The sequence below is a fragment of the Mchenga conophoros genome, linkage group LG3 (assembly GCF_057382185.1).
Source record: "Mchenga conophoros isolate Kocher_MC1m ecotype Shallow Benthic linkage group LG3, M_conophoros_male_GT1.1, whole genome shotgun sequence".
Classification (NCBI taxonomy): domain Eukaryota; kingdom Metazoa; phylum Chordata; class Actinopteri; order Cichliformes; family Cichlidae; genus Mchenga; species Mchenga conophoros.
In genome coordinates, this window is record NC_140528.1 from 38,491,146 (window position 1) to 38,513,066 (window position 21,921).

General features: G+C 41.0%; 4 protein-coding genes across 4 annotated transcripts in view; 1 reads left to right on the forward strand and 3 right to left on the reverse strand.

Annotated features, from left to right (window-relative positions):
* The window catches only part of LOC146578510 (hemicentin-2-like), an 871,231-nt gene that overhangs the window by 769,509 nt on the left and 79,801 nt on the right, over nucleotides 1-21,921 (reverse strand). The window lies entirely within an intron of this gene.
* Nucleotides 1-21,921, reverse strand: part of LOC146578539 (uncharacterized) — a 63,583-nt gene that overhangs the window by 9,003 nt on the left and 32,659 nt on the right. The window lies entirely within an intron of this gene.
* On the forward strand, nucleotides 1,822-6,801 carry LOC146578540 (uncharacterized). Its single transcript, XM_085268680.1, has 2 exons — nucleotides 1,822-2,016; nucleotides 5,235-6,801. Exons 1-2 carry the CDS (start codon nucleotides 1,838-1,840, stop codon nucleotides 6,472-6,474), a joined length of 1,419 nt encoding a protein of 472 aa, XP_085124806.1. The 5' UTR covers nucleotides 1,822-1,837; the 3' UTR covers nucleotides 6,475-6,801.
* On the reverse strand, nucleotides 6,999-8,890 carry LOC146578541 (uncharacterized). The gene is made up of 5 exons (XM_085268753.1): nucleotides 8,363-8,890; nucleotides 8,119-8,231; nucleotides 7,754-7,911; nucleotides 7,531-7,663; nucleotides 6,999-7,457 (listed from the first exon to the last, which is right to left on the reverse strand). Exons 1-5 carry the CDS (start codon nucleotides 8,499-8,501, stop codon nucleotides 6,999-7,001), a joined length of 1,002 nt encoding a protein of 333 aa, XP_085124879.1. The 5' UTR covers nucleotides 8,502-8,890.

Consider the following 21,921-nt stretch of genomic DNA (forward strand, 5'->3'; position numbering starts at 1 on the left):
CCGGGTGTTTCAAATGTCTGGCTCCGCCTCTGCTCTACAGACTGTCTAACTCCAGTGTATACCAAGCAATCTATTATTCTTAACAGCAACAACATAAACTGAACCCACATTAAAGTTGGCTCGGTGCTTACCTTTATATGAGCCCACAAACCGAGAGAAACTCCGTGATGAAGCTGGAAGTCTTAAGAAACAGATCAGGGAGCAGAGACCCACGTGGTTCACGCTGATCTCGGCTACGATCCAGGACACAAGGGTGTGCAGTAGTGATGGGACGTTCTGTATCGAGGCTTCGGAGCGTGTGTCGAGTAATGGAGGGGGCGTTTCCGCGAAGCGCGTATCGAGGCTTGCTTCATTTATGGGAGGAGCTGAAAATAATGACGTCCGAAGCCTCGCTGCCCGGCTGTACCACGTGACTGGTTCATGAAGCGGTTCGAACTTTGCCGCAAATAATCATTTTCCATACTGCCAGCATAAATATACACAGTATACTGCCATCACTACAATATACATGTTTTACACACTCCTTTTGTTGTTGACATTTACAGGCTGTGTGCAAAATGCCACACTCTTCAAATTCATGCCAGCTATTATTTTTACGTCCAGTAGGTGTCCTGCTAGAGCAAATGAAGCTTCATGAAGCTTCGCGTTGGGGTGAACCAATTGGATGAAAAGCTCCAGTGCTTCATGGGGCTTCATCTGCCCATCACTAGTGTGCAGATCGATGCAGAAATTAATCCCAACGTTGGCAGTGGTATATGTTCCTGTAAGTTTACTACTTTACTCCCGTTTCATGAAAAAGCAGCTCTCTCTGCTCGACTGCACACACACTTTGCTCCGCCTCCTTTTCCGGCTCTGCTGTGATTTGTTGCTGTGCGGTCACGTGGCTAAGCAGACCAACGTAGCCATGTGGGGTGTTATTTCAAAAGTAGCGCCTATCTCCTTTTCCTTAACTCTTTTTCTTGCCCTCGATGGAAACGTCATCGTGGGAAGGAGATTTGCTAAGGACTCAGGGAAAGAGAGGACCGGTGCTGAGAATTGGAACAGCTTTAGGCTGTATCCCAATAGTTGGGTTGCGGTCACGTGGTTCTGATGACGTGCGGAGGCAGCGCGATTTTTGAGTGGAGGGCGGAAGTAAACATGGAGGACACTGTGGAGAGTCAGGAGAGCAGCTATTGTGCAACTTTAGACCCTGTTTCTCGGGAGAGATATAAACAGACAGTTAAAAAAATATATCGGACGTGATCCGTATTCTTTGAAAATGTCCGAATACACCACAGAAGTAAAGGATTTGCCTACTATCGAGGCTGTGGATATCACCAACTACTTGGTCCTCCAGACTTCTTACTACACTAGGCAGCAAATGAAAGCTTTCAAGAGTCTGGAGGCGTACAATTTTTTTGTCAGCGGGTGGGTCCACAACCTTGGAACAAAACGTCTCCGTGATGGATACAGTTTGGTGTTTGCAAGGGTGAGTGTTTGTTCTTATATTGCTTTATCTTAAACACGCTAACAGTTAGCGGTAGCGGCTTTAACGTCAACAAACATGCCACATCCTTAGGACTTCGTTAGAGTGACAGTTGTTTGTTTCAAGGTAAACCATTCTCAGCGGTCTAACGAGACACCTCTGAAGGGTGTCTCGGGCTCTCAGCCGTCTGTTGCATATCCAAAATCGCCTCTGCACATCGATGCTGTTCTGCCTTAAGCTTCATTCTTTTCTCTCGTTTGAGAACTGATTCCGATCTGGGTTTTCGTTCGTAGCCGAGATTGACCGTCGGAGCCCAGTCCTCCGACTCTTCGTCATCCAAAGCACTTGGGCAGCCTATCCGGTTGTTCAGTGATGACGCGACGAATCCGACGAATCCTACTTCCGGGTCTAAACGCTCCTGTGTTCAATATGACACAGTGCTGTGTTCCTGGTTGTTTTAACCAATCTGGCTCAAAACAACAGTCTAATCTGTCATTTTACCGGTTTCCTTGTGAAAAGAGAGAGAAGAGGAAGTGGCTGAAGTTGATAAGGTATGTTACAACTCGTAAGTGAATGAATAAATTTGTAAGATAAGAGCTAGTGGGCTCTTACTTTAGTTAGCTAATATAGCTAGTGATGAACAATTAAAACCCGCTACTAAAAGACAAACTGGCTTTTACCAGTAATTGTACTTATATAGACAATGGATTTTATTGTGTTTTTTTTAATACAAAGACGTTGTTGCATTTTTGAAGTCATTTTTATTTCTCCAAGCAAAGATTGAGAGCTAAGGGTCACTTCGCTATATATATGAAACTTAGTTAGCTTTCGACGCTCAGAGGAATAAAAATTACGTCCAAAAAGCGATGTCTATGTAAGAAAATACATTACAATCCCCAGCCTATGTGCCAGTTAATTACCAAAATAAAGACCTAACCAACAAATAGCTAGCAAAGGTTGCCAGTTAGTGCTGGGCGATATATCGATTTTTTAAAAAATATCGATATATTTTTATACAAGACATAAGCTGTGACAATATCGTTTATATCGATATAGTCTATGTTGCGTTATAATTACACTTGTGGAGCCGCTATTTTGCCTCTCTCTCGTCTGGGTTTGTTTGCCCCGCCTCTCACCCTCACTGAACACAAACCCCCTCCCCCATCGCTAAACCTCCAGTTGGCAACAAGATGGACACAGGAGCTAGCGAAGAGGAGCTCGTCGGAAAAAAGAAAACCAATGGCTCAATTATTTGGAGATGGTTCGGGTTCAAAGTGTCAGATGAGCAGCAGAATAATGTATTCTGTAGAGAATGTCGAAAAAGCGTCGCAACGAAAGGTTCGAGCACCACTAATCTTTACCACCATTTACAACTGCGGCATAAAGTGCAGTATGAAGAGTGTGTGAAATTGCGTGCTGTAGCCCAGACCGCAAAGTCTTCCGAGGTTCCTGCCGTGAAACAGATCACCTTACAACACTCATGTGCCATATGATACAAAAAGTGAGAAGTGGGGGGAAATTACTAAAGCAGTGGCCTATCATATTGCTAAAGACATGGTCCCCATCTCAACTGTGGAACAAGAGGGCTTTATACAGCTGCTAAAAACTCTTGACCGAAGATACCAGTTACCTAGCCGGAAATACTTCACCAGAGAAGCACTGCCAAAAATGTATACTGATGTTAGACAGAGTCTCGCTGCCCAGCTCACCAAAGTGTCTCACTTCGCACTGACAACCGACATGTGGTCCAGCAGGACATGCGAGCCATATATGAGTGTGACTATACATTTCATGGAAGACTGGGAACTGAAAACTGCCTGTCTCCAGACCAGCTACTTTCCTCAAGACCACACCGGAGAGCATATAGCTGAAGCCCTGCAGGATGTGCTCAAAACCTGGAAGCTCAACCCGACGGGACTGGTTGCTATAACAACTGACAACGGGGCTAATATTGTCAAGGCGGTTCAACTGAACAAGTGGTCGAGGATCCAGTGTTTTGGTCACAGGCTTCATCTGGCCATTGGTAAGTGCAATACTGAATTTTTTGATTTGGAAAAAAAAACGCTAATAAATGAAAAGTGTATAGAGTCTCTTGTAGAGCTAAACATGCCTATGGACCACAAGACAAATATTTTTATAAGTCATAGCCAGCATATACATCTATCACTTAGAAATCGAAAGTTAGTTGAACAAATAAATAAACTATCCCTATTAAATCCAATAAACGTATTGGGGTGTATTTGTCTTTGTATTAGATTGAGTTGTGACACTAAATGAGGACCACAGCTGAGACAAGACAGGGATACATTTTTAAATACATAGTGAGATTAAAAGGTGTAAAAAAACCGAAAAAAAACATGTTCTAATCATTTGGTGATCTGGTGATTTTACCAAGATAGTTTAACTAGAACCATTTCTAGGTTATACAATACACGACACATTTTGCAAATATTGTTAAGTCTTATGCATCACATTCTATACAACTGAGATGGATGTTAATTTGCCTTTGAGTGATTTGCATCTTAACATAACAATTAAAGTGATTTTAAAAGTTTGTATTTTGTGTGTCACAGGACATGCTATGGATGATGCCCGCATTACCCGGGCTTCTTCTCTGTGTAAGAAAGTCGTCAGCAGCTTCTCCTACAGCTGGAGGAAGAGAAGAGAGCTGGCTGAAGTGCAAATACAGCTGGGTCTTCCAAGTCACCAGCTACTCACAGAGGCAACAACTCGCTGGGGATCAAGGCTTCTCATGATAGAGAGAGTTCTGGAGCAGGAAAGAGCACTTTCTAAAGTCCTCTCTGTCGACATGAAAACCAGACCTCTAGTCCCTACTTGGCAGGACATAGAGGTCCTGGAAGCAGTTCAGAAAGCTCTCAAACCCTGTCAGGACTTCACTGATGCACTTTCAGGAGAGAAGTATGTGACCCTGTCCTATGTCAGACCTGTGCTACACCTGTTTAACACTAGTCTCCTGGCACCTGGAGAGGAGGATAGTGAGCTGTGTAAATCCATCAAGACCCGCATTGTGGATTACCTCAACAATAAATATGCAGATCCATCCACCAGTGACCTGTTGGACATGGCTTCTTTTGTGGATCCACGGTTCAGGGCGAAATACATCCCTAGTGAGAAGATTAATGCACTAAAACATAAACTCATCTTGGAGGCAGAGTCTCTGCTCAGCTATCAGGGTACGTGTTTGTCTGAGCTGACTGATCCAGCCGTGCCTGAGTCTGCAGACCAAGAAGAAGCAGCAGTAGGACACACAGCTAAAAAAAAGAGATCACTGGCAAGCTTCTTCCAGCACAGCACAGCACAGCCAATGACAATTTATTTTTGACAATTTTTTCGTGTACATCTACAGTTGTATCTTAATAAAAGTTACATGTGTGACATCTGGGACAAGTACCTTTGACCAAGAACTCTCTTTTTGTTCTTACTTTATGGGATTAAAAAAATATCGAGATATATATCTTATATCGCCATCCAGCTAAAAAATATCGAGATATGAATTTTGGTCCATATCGCCCAGCTCTATTGCCAGTACTTATCTTTCTGGTAAGCTTAAAAGCAAATTAGTACAACGATGTGTAAGAAAAGCATCTGGACTTCTTTAAGTTTTAAGTTTCTTGAAGCTTCTCTCATCTGGATGAAAGAAGCTTCTCTCTATTATTTATCTCTATTTTTTTTTTTGTATTAATCATAACTAATGGAGGGCTAGCGTATGATCTGAAATTTCTCTCTGTCTTTTTAAACACTTCCACAGACGTGAAAACTTCACCCCAAACTGCAACTCAAGAGTCTGCAGTTGGCACTTCCCTCAAGGAAAAGCTGCGGGGCCAACAAGATTTGCATGGAACGACGGGAAGTCTTTTCAGTTCCCAGATGACCACAACCCTGTTAGAAAAAAGAAGAAAAAAGAGCAGGTCCCAGCTATTGGTGAAAATCAGAGTGAAATATCAGATGAGCCACATCATTCCAACAATGCAGCTACACAGACAGATACTGCAAGTTCCACAAGTTCTTCCCAAAGTCTTCTGGTGCTAGAGATTCAGAATGACATGCTAAGAATAGAGAATGAAAAACTTAAAAAACAAGTAGAGAAGCAGAAGCAGACTTTCTCATTCAGTCAAATATCTGACAATCCTGAAAGGGTCCAGTACTATACTGGATTGCCCGATGCTGCTTCTGTCCTGTTTTTAGAAGCGCTTCTTTCCAGATTTGATCTTAAATATCATTCTGATTGGACTGTCCAAATGATGCCCCTACTTGACCAGTTATTTCTAACCCTGATCAAGCTCAAACTTAATTTTGGTCATGAAGACCTTTCAATAAGGTTTAACTGCAGCAGAGGCACAGTAACTAATATTTTTACAACAATTGTTAGTGCACTGTATGACATTTTGTATGTTGGCATGCTGGAAAACAACATTCCCTCGAGAGCCAAGAATCAAACATCGCTGCCAGATTGCTTCCAACCATTTCCTAACTGCAGGATTGTGCTTGACTGCACGGAAGTTTCTGTTTGTAACACAGAGAGACTTGACACACAAAGTCATTTGTACAGCCAGTACAAAGGACGGACCACACTAAAGGCTCTAATTGGTGTGGCTCCTAATGGTGTAATAACCTTTGTAAGCAACTTGTACGGTGGAAGTGCCTCAGATAAGGCCATAACAGCTGACTGTGGAGTACTGCAACATCTACAACCAGGTGACATGGTCATTGCAGATAAGGGCTTCACAATTCGGGACATCCTACCAGAAGGGGTCTCACTGAACATTCCGTCCTTCCTCACCAACGGACAATTCACACAGGAGGAAGTGAACAACAACAGGAAGATTTCCTGTGCAAGAATACATGTAGAGCGTTCCATTCAAAGACTGAAACTTTTCTCAATTTTGCATCACATCCCACATCAGTTAAAAAAAAATATTAATAAGATCTTGAAAGCATGTGTGTGTCTTACAAATTTACAAACACCTATTCTCCGTGAAATTGAATAAATTATACCTGTGAGAGTTAAGAGGTAAAAGTACATTGTGTCATTTTCTAACTACTTGTGGACCAGAAAATACAACTGTTGAACAAGTTTACTTTTATTATTTATAACTCCTAAGTGTTCTGGATTGTTTTGTGTGTATACTCAGGATGTTACAACATAAAAACAACTTAGTTGCATAGTTTCAAATTGAGAATGGTCTCATTTGTGATTCGTATAATGTTTTACTCTGTTTTTATCAATGGCTTGTTACATTTTTCATTCCATTCCAGCTTCCTGATTACTGCCTAGTTTTCTTGCTATGCATTTTCAATTAAAATGAAGAATACCAGATACATGTGTTACTCTTTATTTTCAGGAACAGTTTGTCCAAAACATTTTATTTTTTCAAATCAAAAATTAATATAATTTAAGAATTTATCTGAATATATTTACAAAGTTACAATGACAAAAAATGTACAATTTCCAAATAGTTTTAAAATTAACTATAAACATTTGGACTGATAAATTACTCATGCTGATATGAATTCAAAGCTGCGATAAAATATGGGGTAAAAAAACTTCCCGGTAGAACGTTTCCAACGCTTCAATGTTAACAGCCCAAGTTTGTTCTCTATCCACATGCAAGATGAAAAAGTCACATGGAGTCCAAACAATAAAGTGACAGCTTTTCGCCCCTGTGAGATAGAGGTTGCCCTGGATCTGATGCCAGTAGTTGTGATTCTTTTTTAATACCAGGGAACCACTTGCCTCATCCAGCTGTAGGAAAAAGTCCTTACTTTCTGCAGCCTCCAATACAGTTTTGGCTCTGGCTGACCATGGGCATTTCACCTCAATGATGCACTCATTAGAGACAGTCCCATCTGGAGAACCACCAAGCAGGCCACTGTTAGATAAAAACAGTCCCCTCTCCTTGATAGCTGCACCAGTACAGTCAGTGTACAACTGCTTGGCCTTTGGCTCATGAAGGATCCCCCAATCACATGCCTTTGGGGATGAAAATACAACTTAGTCATAAAGGAATTCTTAGATGCACAGACCCGTTTTACTAACAACTTACTTTAGATCCTTCTGTCAGGTTGTACTGTCCAAGCAGAGTCTTAAATAAGGAAGGGGGGTATGAGCGCCGCTGGACTGCACTCAGGACCAAACCGAAGTTGCTGGCTGTGATTCTCTTCTTGCGATATGCTGACCTTTTATAAAGAAACACAAATTAAGAGACACAGTTAACTAAAATTTCCTACTTAACACTTAACAGAATAAATTTCAAAGCACTTTCTTACCACAATGCATTCTTCGTTTGCCCAACTGTTGCTTCCTCAATCTGTTTCTTCTCTTCGTCAGACACAGCCAGTGATGCCAAGAGATAACGAGCCTTGTCTTCTGCTTGGGGAAATCCCAGGTTCCTCAGCACTTCATCAAATGTCTTGGCTGGTTTAGCCTAGATTTAAAGCAAAAGGATTTTAAAGGTTTTAATGGAACCAAGAAATTTTGACCACAGAATAGACAAAGTCAGGTACAGAGTATATAAAATACATGTAAAAAATAAAGTGGGGACAGTGGAAGCAAACAGTCTGCTGTATGTAGTTTACAAGAGTTTACATACATGTACAATTTATACCACATGTTAAAGTAAATATCAAAGTACCTGAGAGCATTCAGGACTCAAAATCCAACCCATCCCAGTAAAACGTTGCAATTTCGATAGGGATGCCACTGCCCATTCCTTGTCCTCCTGGGAGACAGGTCTTTCGATTCCAGCTGAAAAAAAAAAACTTTTAGTAATCTGTATAAATAATAATTTTAGCATATAAAACATAATGCTTTTTAAAAAGTTAAGAAAATAATTATTATAATTAATTCAAAGGACAAATTTTAAATAAATAACTGACCTTGTGTTGTTGAGGGTGTCATCACAGACACTCTCTTGGCAGTAATTTCTTCTGCTTTGCATGATTTTACCCTCTTCCACACACATTCCACGTCAGTGCGAGACACATTCTTCTCCACCCAAATCAACAATGCCGCCATATGATGGCACTTATCATTGCCAATCGGGCACTCACAGGAGCTGAACCTGACTGACTGACCCTCAACATGCACCTACATTGAAAGAAAGTTAATGCTTACCCTAAACATTCTAACAAACACTTGCAGCGCTGCTCTGTGTACTGGTACTAGGTTAACTAGGCTAATATAACTGGTACTAGGCTAACATTACTAACTCTCCAAAACCTCCATGTTATGTAGATTTTCATCTTCGTTTACTTCCACTGTTATAGCATTGCTGTACGTGTGTGTGCTTTATGAAATACATCAGAATACAGAATATCTCATGTTTAATCGTCGGCTAGCTAGCTTACTCCTAGCTCACCTCAACATTGTAAATCTTCTTTTTCATGGATGCCTGGACACTTCCCTTTATAATTCCGCCTGGGAGAACGGTTACACTGACCACTTTACTAGAGTTGAAGGAATTAAGACCCTTTTTAACCCTAATTGGTACTTCGCTAAAGAAGGAGGTAATCGTGAACAAAGTCACTGGCTCCGCCGTCGTTGTTTCTTGAGGAGCACTTAGACCCGGAAATACCTGCAACGTCATCCGTGACGTCTGACTGAACAACCGGATAGTCCCAATCAAGTCAATATTAGACTACTAACTTAAAAGCACTAAGTAAACGAGAATTTAACGACAACCTAATGCTAATAAGTTCGTTTGCAAACATAACATTACCTCTGACGAAGTGGTCGCTGCAGACACGGGCATTGGCAGACTCTGCTCCTCCCGACTGTAAGCGTAAATTTAAAATCCATTTTTTCCTACGTTTTTCGGTTAGAATTTTCCATTTTTCTCCTCTTCGTTGGGCTATTTTTGGTACCCTAAAATACCGTTTATCAGTTTCTCTGGTCGACCTACTGGAGCATCCGTAAACACAACAGGACATAGGCATTTTGCGTACTGTCTGTCTGTGATTTTGCACTTATCTTTTTCACTTCCGACCGCCAGTCAAATTTCGCGCTTTACGTCGACGTCACGTCTACGTCAAATGAAACCTAGCTATTCAGGTTCGGCAGCCCTAAAGTACGCAGCCTTAACGGTCCACAAGGGCCGCGTACTCAAAGACCGCTAAGGCCGGAAGTGCGAGGCTTGTGAAATACCGGTCGATCTCCGTCGCGCTGCCCAGGTTGCCTAGCAACCATGATACTAACCGCTGGAAACGTTTCATACAGTTTTGTTTGAGAGAAATGAAGGAGAACATATTTTGTTCATTTGTTCGTTTGTTTCTACACGAGCTTTGTGTGATTTAATAAGTATCTGAGGCTGAGACCACATGACTGTAAAACATGATTGTTGGGCTTCATTTCTGTACTGAACAGTCATTTTAAGATTAGCTAGTAAATAACAATTATGTTGTTCATGAGACTAAAGTCAGTGTAAATATAATATGGCCAATATTATAGTTATTATATTAATCATTATTAGTTATTACAGCAGTGAACTTGAACAATTCACTTTTATTGTCACATGTGCAGGTAAATGGCCTGCATTTGTATAGCGCTTTTCTAGTCCATAGGACCCCAAAGCGCTTTACACTACATTCAGTCATTCACCCATTCACACACACATTCACACACTGGCGATAGCAAGCTACATTGTAGCCACAGCTGCCCTGGGGCGCACTGACAGAGGCGAGGCTGCCGGACACAGGCGCCACCGGGCCCTCTGACCACCACCAGTAGGGGTTAGTATCTTGCCCAAGGATATTTGGCATGCAGCCAGGGTGCAGCCTGGGATCGAACCACCGACCTTCTGATTAGTGGCTGACCTGCTCTGCCACCTGAGCTACAGCCACCCCAGGTACACTGGTACAGCACATGTGAGTGAACTCTGTGTCAAACACTGAGCTTCAGTAAAGATTCAAGTTTCAGTTATTTATATTTCCCATCACCATAAATCTTCACTCAAAGACAAGAATCTTTTACAGTGTATAAATACGTATAGATGTATCATATGTAAGAGACAAATATTGTTCATTTAATTTGTTGGCATTACTAAATTTGGCTCAATGCTTACATATATGTGCAAAATGAAAATGTACGAGCTGTGATAACTGTTTCTGATAGAATGAAGAGTAGACTGATATATTAAATATTCCTTTATTGGGTGAGAAAATCAGACCATGTCATAACTGCTTTAAGTCATGTAACTACAGGGGTCCAACAAAGAATGGCCACGCATCATACTGATGTCTTCGGAAATTTATTTCTCTCTCTCTCTCACTCTTATTGTCTTCAGACACCGTGAAAACTGAAGAAACACAAAGTTTACAACATAAATGTTTTGAGCTTATCAGTCTCTCATATCAGTGTCCATAAACAGTCTTGTGCAAGCAGAACAGAGAAAATGCACAATAATGGATATCACAAAAATGTCCTCTCATTACCACTGTAGAACACGTATGCAACATTATACAAACAATATACATGAAACCATACCGTTTGCGCCTCTTGGACCACATGCAGAATAACATTAACGCTGAGGCTGTAGATGCATCAGTGGCCATGTATCCATGCTAGCTCCACAATGCCATGGTTGTGCTCTCAACCAAACTCTGGTCATGTGACAATTACAAACTTCACCTCAAACAAACTTTACAGCACTTTACATATTTAACAAACCCATATTTTGTAATCACATATTTTAGACATGTTTTTTAATTAATGTTAAACTTTTATCATCTTATCTTATAAATAAATGAACTAAATTAAGCATGAATTTATCACAGAAACATGAAATAACCAACTTTATTTTAACTGTCTCAGGGACAGTTACAAGTCATACAGAATAGATATCAGAGCCTTAAACAGGCTGACTTCTACTAAATGGGTCAAACTGGGCAGAAAGTCTACAAACACATAACATCCTTATAGAATATGATGTAACATTATAGATCAACTTACCTCAGAATATTTAAAGCATATAAACAATCACAGCAATATGATACAACAAACACAGCAGTGCTACTGATCCAAAATACTCAAAGCTTCATATAACTGAAACAAACATTTATTTTTAGCTCCATTCTGCTGCTGATATATACTTTAGGTTTCTGAACATTAAACTTGTTGCTGCCTTTCATAGTGTGTAACCTGAAGGCCCTAAGTACTTTCTCCCACACTGAAAACACTGGAATGATCAAATTATTTGAACATTACCTAATAAGACTGATTCAGGACAGACAATTAATTATTTTAAACTTATCTAGCAGTCCTTCACAAACAGGAAACAGTCTGTCTATTCTCTCCATCTGTCAGCTGCTGCTGGCTCTTCCTCCTCTTCCTCACACTGTTGAGTTTGTCCTGGTGGATCATCAGGGGTGCAAAGCCTCACAGATGATGTGCAGCAGTGGGTCCATCAGTCTGTCCTCACTCTGGACACTTGCAGTCGTCACACATGGAAATCAAATGTGTGATAAGCTGCAGGATTCAAACACAAGTGTAACTTATAAACACATGTTCATACTTTTATTCCACAATCAGAGAGAAAGAAACAGAGAGAGAGTGCAGGACAGACAGGTGACAGTCTCAGGTGTACACACTGCTGCAAAACAGCACAAAAGAAGGAGGATTTAGTTTGTGTTATTACAAAACAAGAAGAGTTTCCAGATGATACAGTGGACACATGTGTGACTGCTGTGATTAAAGCATCTTTCTTTCAGCTTAACGAGTGAACCGTCAGCTCGTTCAAACACACGTTAAAGTCCATTTGGCTCGACACCACCGAACAGAGACAGCAATATAACACAGCTAACATTAACAGTGCAGTGAATCCTGCTTGTGCCGTGATATTCAGGACTGAAAACCGAGCAGCATCACTGACTTTCATCTTGTTGTGTTTGTGGATATATGACTGACTTTAATTATCAATAAAATGATCACATTCTCTGTAAGATTAAGGTCGACTACTGAACAGCATATATTTTAAAGTAAAGACTTTTAAATCAAGTTAGTACAAACATCACTAATGTCACATGACTTTGCCGACCATTATTTGCAGCATTACGGGCGGAGGATAGTCCTCCCCCTGCTGTGGGAGATGTTCACACCTGTGCGTCCAAACTGCAAATGTATGGAAGAAATATAGTATCATCAGAATCAGACACTGAATTTTTATCCTCCAAATTTCCCTGCAAAAATATTCACCTGCAAAAAATTCACCTGAAAAAAATTCACCTGCAAAAATTCACCTGAAAAAAATTCATCTGCAAAAATTCAACTGCAAAAGTGATGAACTTTAATGACCCAAGCCAGAGCAATCAGCACCAGATCGAGTCGAGTGGCTCTCAGCCAATTAAATTACGCTGTTTGATCACATGACACCGTTAGCCAGCAGTGTGTTTCCTAAAAGAGAGCTGTTTAAAGGCGAGTGATTAAGTTTTTCTCCTAAATAGAGATCATTACAGAACGCCTAGTCCTATTTAAAATCCCAGTTATTTTTATTTTATTTTATCATCTACTCGAACTAAGGAAAACGTTTGACTAACTCAATGACAATTTCCACGCCTCCCATGCCTGACTGCAGAGGCAGTTTTGAATTTAGGAGCGCCAAGATGGCAGCGGCAAACCCTGGCGGCTCTCCGGTAAGTATATTGTTTTTCATCTTCAAGTTTGTCTTTTGAAACCTTAACTTTATTTAAATCCGTTGCTCACGTATAAAGTACACAGACGGGGTCTTTGCTCAACTCGTCTGAGGCGTGTCTCACTAAGCGCTACATGCTAGCATCCTGCTAACCGAGCTACCATTTACATGCTGTGCTTTAGAAAATAGGATACTCGTTAAAAAAATACTCCGCAGATATTGATAGATAGACGAACACTGCAAATATAATGTTGGAAACGAGAACGGCCTTTGGTGAAGGGGTAAAATACACCATGAATAAAGCCATAGAGTTAATTGGCTGCCATGGTTGCAGAACAGCCTGATTTAATGACAAGAATGGGGAAGAGTGAGGTGAAGTGAACCAAAGCCAGAAAACACGGTCAGACAAGGCGGCAAAAGGGCGGTGATCTGTCCATCAGTATGAAGTTGGTGTGTGCTTTGGTGAACAAAAACTCCAGACCGGTAGCAGGAAGATGGGAGACTCGTGTTTCACTGGAATAGTGGCGAATTAAAACATCCTTTGTTGGGGACATTTCGGTGTAAATGCATCCATACAGGTGAGACAGAGGCAGACCAGACAGTGAAGAAAACAAGGCAAACATTAGAAATATTAAAACGGAAATATAGGATTAATATAACATACAATTTGGGAAAATGTAAGGAACGCAATGTAAATGATATTGTAAAGTCATTAAAACAGCATACTCTGATTAAAAGAAACATGTAATTGGGTAGGATAATAATAATAATAATAATAATAATAATAATAATAATAATAATAATAATAAACGTGTACAAGTTGGGTATGTATACCCAGAATTTAACAACTATAAAGTTGTAGCATGCCAGACCATCTTGATTGAATGTAACTTTGCTCCACAAAGTTTTTTGTTAGACATATTCATATTGTTATCTAATAAATGATACATTCTTAGATTTTATCGAACGTTAATTCATAAATTGTTTCTGTCTTTATGTGTTTGTTTCAGATTATGCAGGATGAAATTATTCGGTCAGCAGTTGCTGACAGTTGCTAACATCATCCAACCAAACTGCTGCTGTTGCGATGAATCAGAATACAAGGTACTTCAGCAAGACTTATGAGTTAATCCTACATTCAACTAAATGGACAGCTGGACAGGTTCATACAAAATATTAGATTACGCCAATTGTCCTATACATATTTTTTGACCTAGGGGTGGGATTGATTGTGAACTGGAAAGGGAAAATTCTTTTTTTTTTTTTTTCTTTTTTTTGCCTGTCCCATTTGGTTCTTTAGCCATCAGAATTGTTGTCTGAAGACCAACAAGGATACCCAATGGATTTACTTTGCCAAATGGATCATTGTGGCATTGCTGTGTTGGTCCATTTGATCGACCTTTGTTTTTAATTATTTATTTTATTTTATTTTCAGTTGTTACAGATGGGACAGACATGAGTGAGGGATAGGAAAGGGAGAGAGAAAGAGGAAGGAAAAGAAAAACAGAAGGGGAGAGGGACAGTGAGAAAGGGGAAAAAAATAAATAAATAAAATAAAATCTCCTGGATCACCTGTTGAGAGAGAAAGAATAGAAAACAAGCAAAAAAAACCCAAAGCAAACATACTAAACACAACACCATCGCATTAATCTAGCTAAGTGTAAACAGCAGTAAATACTAAATATTCAGTGTTGTTGTGCAGCACGCAGGACAGACAGCGCACAATGTGCTTTGAAGTAGCAGCCAAGAAAGGTGTAATTTAAGTCTACGAGCAGTGAACATCCGTGTGCATACCTGTGTGGATCAGCGCGCTTGTATTCAAATGGTTTCCACATGTAATCGTCTGCAAGAGCATGTAGCCCCGTCCCCCAGGGCATGAAGCAGGCATGGAGGAGATCCAGGCCCCAGACATCCAGAGGCCCCAGAGCACGAGAGCCCAAGGAGGACCACCGGAGGAGCATCCGTGCCACCCTCATGGGAAGGGCGTAGGATCCCCAGACGAGGCGTCACCCAGTAGCCACTGAGCAGAAGCTAGAGGGGGCTGCACCGGCGTGCCCGCCGGCCCTGCCGGCAGCCAGCTGTGCCAGAGTGAACTGAGCCGCAGGCCCAGAGGCCGGAGGCCCAGAGGGCCCCCCACACCCCAGAGGAGGCCTGACCGAGCAACAGGCGCCAGCAATGCACCGACCCCTGAGAGCATCAGTCACCGGCAGGGAGTGTGGTGAGGGGAGATAGGCCTTGGAGGGCCTGTATGGGCAGAAATCTGTGCCATCAGAAACTGAATTTGAATAAGTTAAATTTGAATTTGAATTGCTCAGATTGAATCTGAATTGTAACTTGAATAAATGCTTTTGAAAACTGAATTTGAATTAGTCTAATTTGAAATTGAATTTATGGTTTGAAAATGAATTGACTTGCTTCGAAACTGCATTTTATCCTTTAAAAATTCAGCTCTCGAATAATTTCAGATTCACTTCTCACCATTCAGTTTCAGTTCTACAATTCAATTTCAGTTCCAAAATTCAGTTTTTTGGAACTTACATCCGGTTCCGGTTCAAGCGCAGATTAATAGAACTACGTTTTACTGGCGGACCGAGAGTGTTACTGACGGGAATCTACAGCGTCTTGAGCTGAATTAAGACTTCAGAAGTCATTCGTCATGTCGAATGACCAGCGGATAAACTCTCAGGTTGGTAATAAATGTATTACATGTATAAGAACAAGCGTCATGTTAACAACACTAACAACACTCTTGGTGGCGCTGTCACTTGGTGTTCGCTCGCTCTGTGGTAGAGTATCACCTCCTGTTCCTGCTCAAACACAGTGGTGTTTCTGAGTAGCTTATTTGCTTAGCGATTTAATTAACAACTTTTAAATACATTCTTCTTTCATAGTATAATCTTCACGTGCTTCATCCGAAGCACACTTTCTGTGTACTCACTACCTAATTTATAGCCAAAGTATTCACTCACTGTCTCTGTACTGTCTCGCTAGCCTAGCTTAGCTCATAGCCGACTCATTAGCACCATGGCTACTTCACCTGTCCCTCCTGCACTTTCTTGCTCATTGTGTCAGATGTTTAGTTACTCCTCGGCCTCCTTTAGCAGTAATGATATCTGTAACAAATGTAGCATATTTGCAGCGCTGGGGCCAGGATTACTGAATTGGAGACTCGGCTTCGCACCCTTCATTCACCCATAGCTAGCCAGGCCCCTGTAGCTGGTGCAGCCGAAAATAGCGTAGGCCCCGCTAGCTGTTCCCCGGCAGGTCCCAAGCAGCTGGGGAATCAGGGAGGCTGGGTCACGGTGAGGAGGAATCATAGTCCTAAACAGAAGCCCCAGGTACACCACCAACCCGTTCATGTGTCTAACCGTTTTTCCCCACTCGGCGACACACCCGCCGGGGGTCAAACTCTGGTAATTGGCGATTCTGTTCTCAGACATGTGAAGCTAGAGACACCGGCAACCATAGTCAATTGTCTTCCAGGGGCCAGAGCAGGCGACATTGAAGGAAATTTAAAACTGCTGGCTAAGGGTTAACGTAAATTCAGTAAAATCATAATTCACGTCGGCAGTAATGACACCCGGTTACGCCAATCGGAGGTCACTAAAATCAATATTGAATCGGTGTGCAACTTTGCCAAAACAATGTCGGACTCTGTAGTTTTCTCTGGTCCCCTCCCCAATCAGACCAGGAGTGACATGTTTAGCCGCATGTTCTCCTTAAATTGCTGGCTGTCTGAGTGGTGTCCCAGAAACGATGTGGGCTTCATAGATAATTGGCAAACCTTCTGGAGGAAACCTGGTCTTGTTAGGAGAGACGGCATCCATCCCACTTTGGATGGAGCAGCTCTCATTTCTAGAAATATGGACAAATTTATTAAACCCCCCAAAATATGACTATCCAGAGTTGGGACCAGGAAGCAGAGTTGCAGTCTTACACGCTTCTCTTCAGCTTCTCTCCTCCTGCTACCCCCCCAAAAACCCATCTCCATAGAGACTGTGTCAGCTTCCAAAAAGACAAAAAACAAACTAAAAACCAGCAACAAACAACTTAAACATAAACAATTACAAAGAAAGAACAATACAGTATCCACATCTGAACCAAAGAGTAAAACAGTGAAATGTGGATTATTAAATATTAGGTCTCTCTCCTCCAAGTCTCTGTTAGTACATGACTTAATAATTGATCAACAAATTGATTTACTCTGCCTTACAGAAACCTGGTTGCAGCAGGATGATTATGTTAGTTTAAATGAATCAACACCCCCGAGCCATTCTAACTACCAGAAATCTCGAAGCACAGGCCGAGGGGGCGGTGTGGCAGCAATTTTTCACACCAGCCTATTAATTAATGAAAGACCAAGACAGACTTTTAATTCATTTGAAAGCCTGATGCTTAACATTGTCCACCCCAGCTGTGAAACTCAGAAACCAGTCTTACTTGTTATCATCTATTGTCCACCTGGGCCTTACACAGAGTTTCTGTCTGATTTCTCAGACTTTATATCTAATTTAGTTCTGAGCTCAGATAAAATAATTATTGTGGGTGATTTTAACATCCATGTAGATGCTAAAAATGACAGCCTCAACATGGCATTTAATCTGTTATTAGACTCAATTGGTTTCTCTCAAAATGTAAAAGAACCCACCCACCACTTTAATCACACTCTAGATCTTGTTTTAACATATGGCATCGAACCTGAACATTTAACAGTGTTTCCTGAAAACCCTCTCCTGTCTGATCATTTCCTGATAACATTTACTTTTACAATAATTGATTACACAGCGGTGAAGAGTAGACTTTATCAAAGTAGATGTCTTTCTGAAAGCACTGTAACTAAGTTTAAGAATATAATCCACCCACTGTTATCATCTCCAATGCCCTGTACCAACACAGAGCAAAGCAGCTATCTGAACGCTACCCCAACAGAGGTCGATTATCTTGTTAATAATTTCACCTCCTCACTACATACGACTCTGGATACTGTAGCGCCTGTGAAAACTAAGGCCTCAAATCAGAAGTACCTGACTCCGTGGTATAATTCTGAAACACGTACCCTAAAGCAGATGACTCGTAATTTGGAGAGGAAATGGCGTGTCACAAATCTAGAGGATCATCATTTAGCCTGGAGAAATAGTTTGCTGCTTTATAAGAAAGCCCTCCGCAAAGCCAGAACATCTTACTATTCATCACTGATTGAAGAAAATAAGAACAACCCTAGGTTTCTCTTCAGCACTGTAGCCAGGCTGACAAAAAGTCAGAGCTCTTTTGAGCCAACCATCCCTTTAACGTTAACTAGTAATGACTTCATGAACTTCTTCACAAATAAAATTTTTATCATTAGAGAAAAAATTACCAATAATCATCCCACAGATGTAATATTATCTACAGTTACTCTTAGTACCATTGATATTAAGTTAGACTCTTTTTCTCCAATTGATCTTTCTGAGTTAACTTCAATAATTACTTCCTCCAAACCATCAACGTGTCTTTTAGACCCCATTCCTACAAAACTGCTCAAAGAAGTCCTGCCATTAATTAATTCTTCGATCTTAAATATGATCAACCTATCTCTAATAATCGGCTATGTACCACAGGCCTTCAAGCTGGCTGTAGTTAAACCTTTACTCAAAAAGCCATCTCTAGACCCAGCAGTCTTAGCTAATTATAGGCCAATCTCCAACCTTCCTTTCATATCAAAAATCCTTGAAAGAGTAGTTGTCAAACAGCTAACAGATCATCTGCAGAGGAATGGTTTATTTGAAGAGTTTCAGTCAGGTTTCAGAGCTCAGCACAGCACAGAAACAGCTTTAGTGAAGGTTACAAATGATCTTCTTATGGCCTCTGACATTGGACTCATCTCTGTGCTTGTCCTGCTAGACCTCAGTGCAGCGTTCGATACTGTTGATCATAATATCCTATTAGAGCGATTAGAACATGCTGTAGGTATTACAAGTACTGCGCTGCAGTGGTTTGTATCATATCTATCTAATAGACTCCAATTCGTGCATGTAAATGGAGAGTCCTCTTCACACACTGAGGTTAATTATGGAGTTCCACAGGGTTCAGTGCTAGGACCAATTCTGTTTACATTATACATGCTTCCCTTAGGCAGTATCATTAGAAGACATAGCATACATTTTCACTGCTATGCAGATGACACCCAGCTCTATCTGTCCATGAAGCCAGATAACACACACCAATTAGTTAAACTGCAGGAATGTCTTAAAGACATAAAGACCTGGATGGCCGCTAACTTTCTGCTTCTTAATTCAGGTAAAACTGAGGTTATTGTACTCGGCCCTGAAAATCTTAGAAATATGGTATCTAATCAGATTCTTACTCTGGATGGCATTACCTTGGCCTCCAGTAACGCGGTGAGGAACCTTGGAGTCATTTTTGACCAGGACATGTCCTTCAACGCACATATTAAACAAATATGTAAGACTGCTTTCTTCCATTTGCGCAACATCTCTAAAATTAGAAATATCCTGTCTCAGAGTGACGCTGAAAAACTAGTTCATGCATTTATTACTTCCAGGCTGGACTACTGTAATTCATTATTATCAGGATGTCCAAAAAACTCACTGAAAAGCCTTCAGCTAATCCAAAATGCTGCAGCAAGAGTCCTGACAGGGACTAGAAAGAGAGAGCATATTTCTCCTGTTTTGGCTTCCCTTCATTGGCTTCCTGTTAAATCCAGAATTGAATTCAAAATCCTGCTCCTCACATACAAGGTCTTAAATAATCAGGCCCCATCTTATCTTAATGACCTTGTAGTACCATATCACCCTATTAGAGCGCTCCGCTCTCGCTCTGCAGGCCTACTTGTTGTTCCTAGAGTATTTAAAAGTAGAATGGGAGGGAGAGCCTTCAGTTTTCAGGCCCCTCTTCTGTGGAACCAGCTTCCAGTTTGGATTCGGGAGACAGACACTATCTCTACTTTTAAGATTAGGCTTAAAACTTTCCTTTTTTCTAAAGCATATAGTTAGGGCTGGACCAGGTGACCCTGAATCCTCCCTTAGTTATGCTGTAATAGATGTAGGCTGCCGGGGGATTCCCATGATGCATTGAGTTTTTCCTTTCCAGTCACCTTTCTCACTCACTATGTATTAATAGACCTCTCTGCATTGAATCATATCTGTTATTAACCTCTGTCTCTCTTCCACAGCATGTCTTTATCCTGTCTTCCTTCTCTCACCCCAACCGGTCGCAGCAGATGGCCGCCCCTCCCTGAGCCTGGTTCTGCCAGAGGTTTCTTCCTGTTAAAAGGGAGTTTTTCCTTCCCACTGTCGCCAAAGTGCTTGCTCATAGGGGGTCATATGATTGTTGGGTTTTTCTCTGTATCTATGAAGCGCCTTGAGGCGACTTTTGTTGTGATTTGGCGCTATATAAATAAAATTGAATTGAATTGAATTGAAATAATAGCCGTAAGGTAACTTTTATGCTTATTGTAGCTGTTAGCTAAAAACGCTAATTTAGCGTAGTTTGCCCTGAATTCAGCTTTGACAAACAAATATGATCGACTGTTTCTAGTAGAATTCCAAAGTTGTCATCTTGGACCCTCTCAGAGTACCCCCTCTGTATGCTTGCAGAGACCCCTACAGTAGGGAAACATGCAAAAGGTTTATTTATGTCTTACACAGCATCCCAACTCTTTAGCTGACTTAATAACTTTAGCTAAAGTGAATAGTTAGTCTAATTCATTAGTGCAGCATTACTGGATCACCTCTGTTTGAAGTGATATAATATGATATACAACTATCACTGAAACAGCAAACTTTGTAAATAAGCAAACAACACTTCTCATTCTCTAAACGTTTGGCCACAGCTGTAGATTACACTATCAGTGCTTATTCACTCTTGACAATAATAACATTTCTAAATTTACTTTGTGCATTTACAGGTAAACAATATCTAATATTTTATCTAAATGACTGCTTTGTCTTTGAAAAGGGTGAAGAGCCTGAGGCCGGTGACAGTCCAGTTCTACTCTAAGTACATCCTTACAGTGGCTCACAGGACAAGGCCACATTCCTGTCCTGCCAGAAGAGAAGAGAAACTTCAGTCTTCATGCAGTTCAACCACACCTGTCATATTCCATATGACAGGGGTCTCAAACTCCAGTCCTCAAGGGTCAAAGTGCCATGCAACTTTTCCATGCCCTCGAGGACTGGAGTTTGAGACCCCTGCCGTATGGTGTTCCTGCAGTTTTCTACCCCACAGTTACAGCATGTCTGACTGCCTGTTCAGCATATGCAAAAAATATATGATGAGTTTAAGCATGTGATGACTAAGGCCTTCCATTATGGTGTTTGTCATCACATGTCACAGACATCTGGATGATCATTTGGAATAAACAAAAAAACTAAAAACTTGTTACTTCATCTTTTATCTTTATTATCATTATTGTTCTTATTTTACACTTTTCATTGTTAGGCATTAGGTTTATTTGTAGTAGTCCTTTCCAGCGTCTTTCCCTCTTCCATGTTACTGTGTCGGCTTGTCAGCATCTATTTGGGTTTGGAAGTGGAACAGAAAGTAAGGAAATCGAAAGTGCCATTAAAACCAGGAGAGGTTCTTATATTTCAGAAGAAGGGATTAATTCAAAAGAGATGACCTCAATGCCATATTTTATTTAGGAACCCTAGAGAGCACTTTGCAAAATAACACATTCTTATAATTTCACCCTCAGATGAGCCAAGCTACGACTGTCAGGGAAGGTAATGTAGGTACAGAGCATATGAGAGTGGTTAAGTTAATGTCTCTTGTCTAGATGAAGGCACAAGAGGGATCGATGGCAAGGCGTGG

Excerpts from the sequence above, each read along its gene's own strand:
- LOC146578540 (XM_085268680.1), top strand. The coding sequence starts at position 1,838 with ATGACGCGACGAATCCGACGAATCCTACTTCCGGGTCTAAACGCTCCT. Across the intron at positions 2,017-5,234 it reads AAGTGGCTGAAGTTGATAAG|ACGTGAAAACTTCACCCCAA; the intron begins GTATGTTACAAC and ends ACACTTCCACAG.
- LOC146578541 (XM_085268753.1), bottom strand. The coding sequence starts at position 8,501 with ATGGCGGCATTGTTGATTTGGGTGGAGAAGAATGTGTCTCGCACTGAC. Across the intron at positions 7,912-8,118 it reads TGAGTCCTGAATGCTCTCAG|GCTAAACCAGCCAAGACATT; the intron begins GTACTTTGATAT and ends CTTTAAATCTAG. Across the intron at positions 7,458-7,530 it reads ACCTGACAGAAGGATCTAAA|GCATGTGATTGGGGGATCCT; the intron begins GTAAGTTGTTAG and ends TCATCCCCAAAG.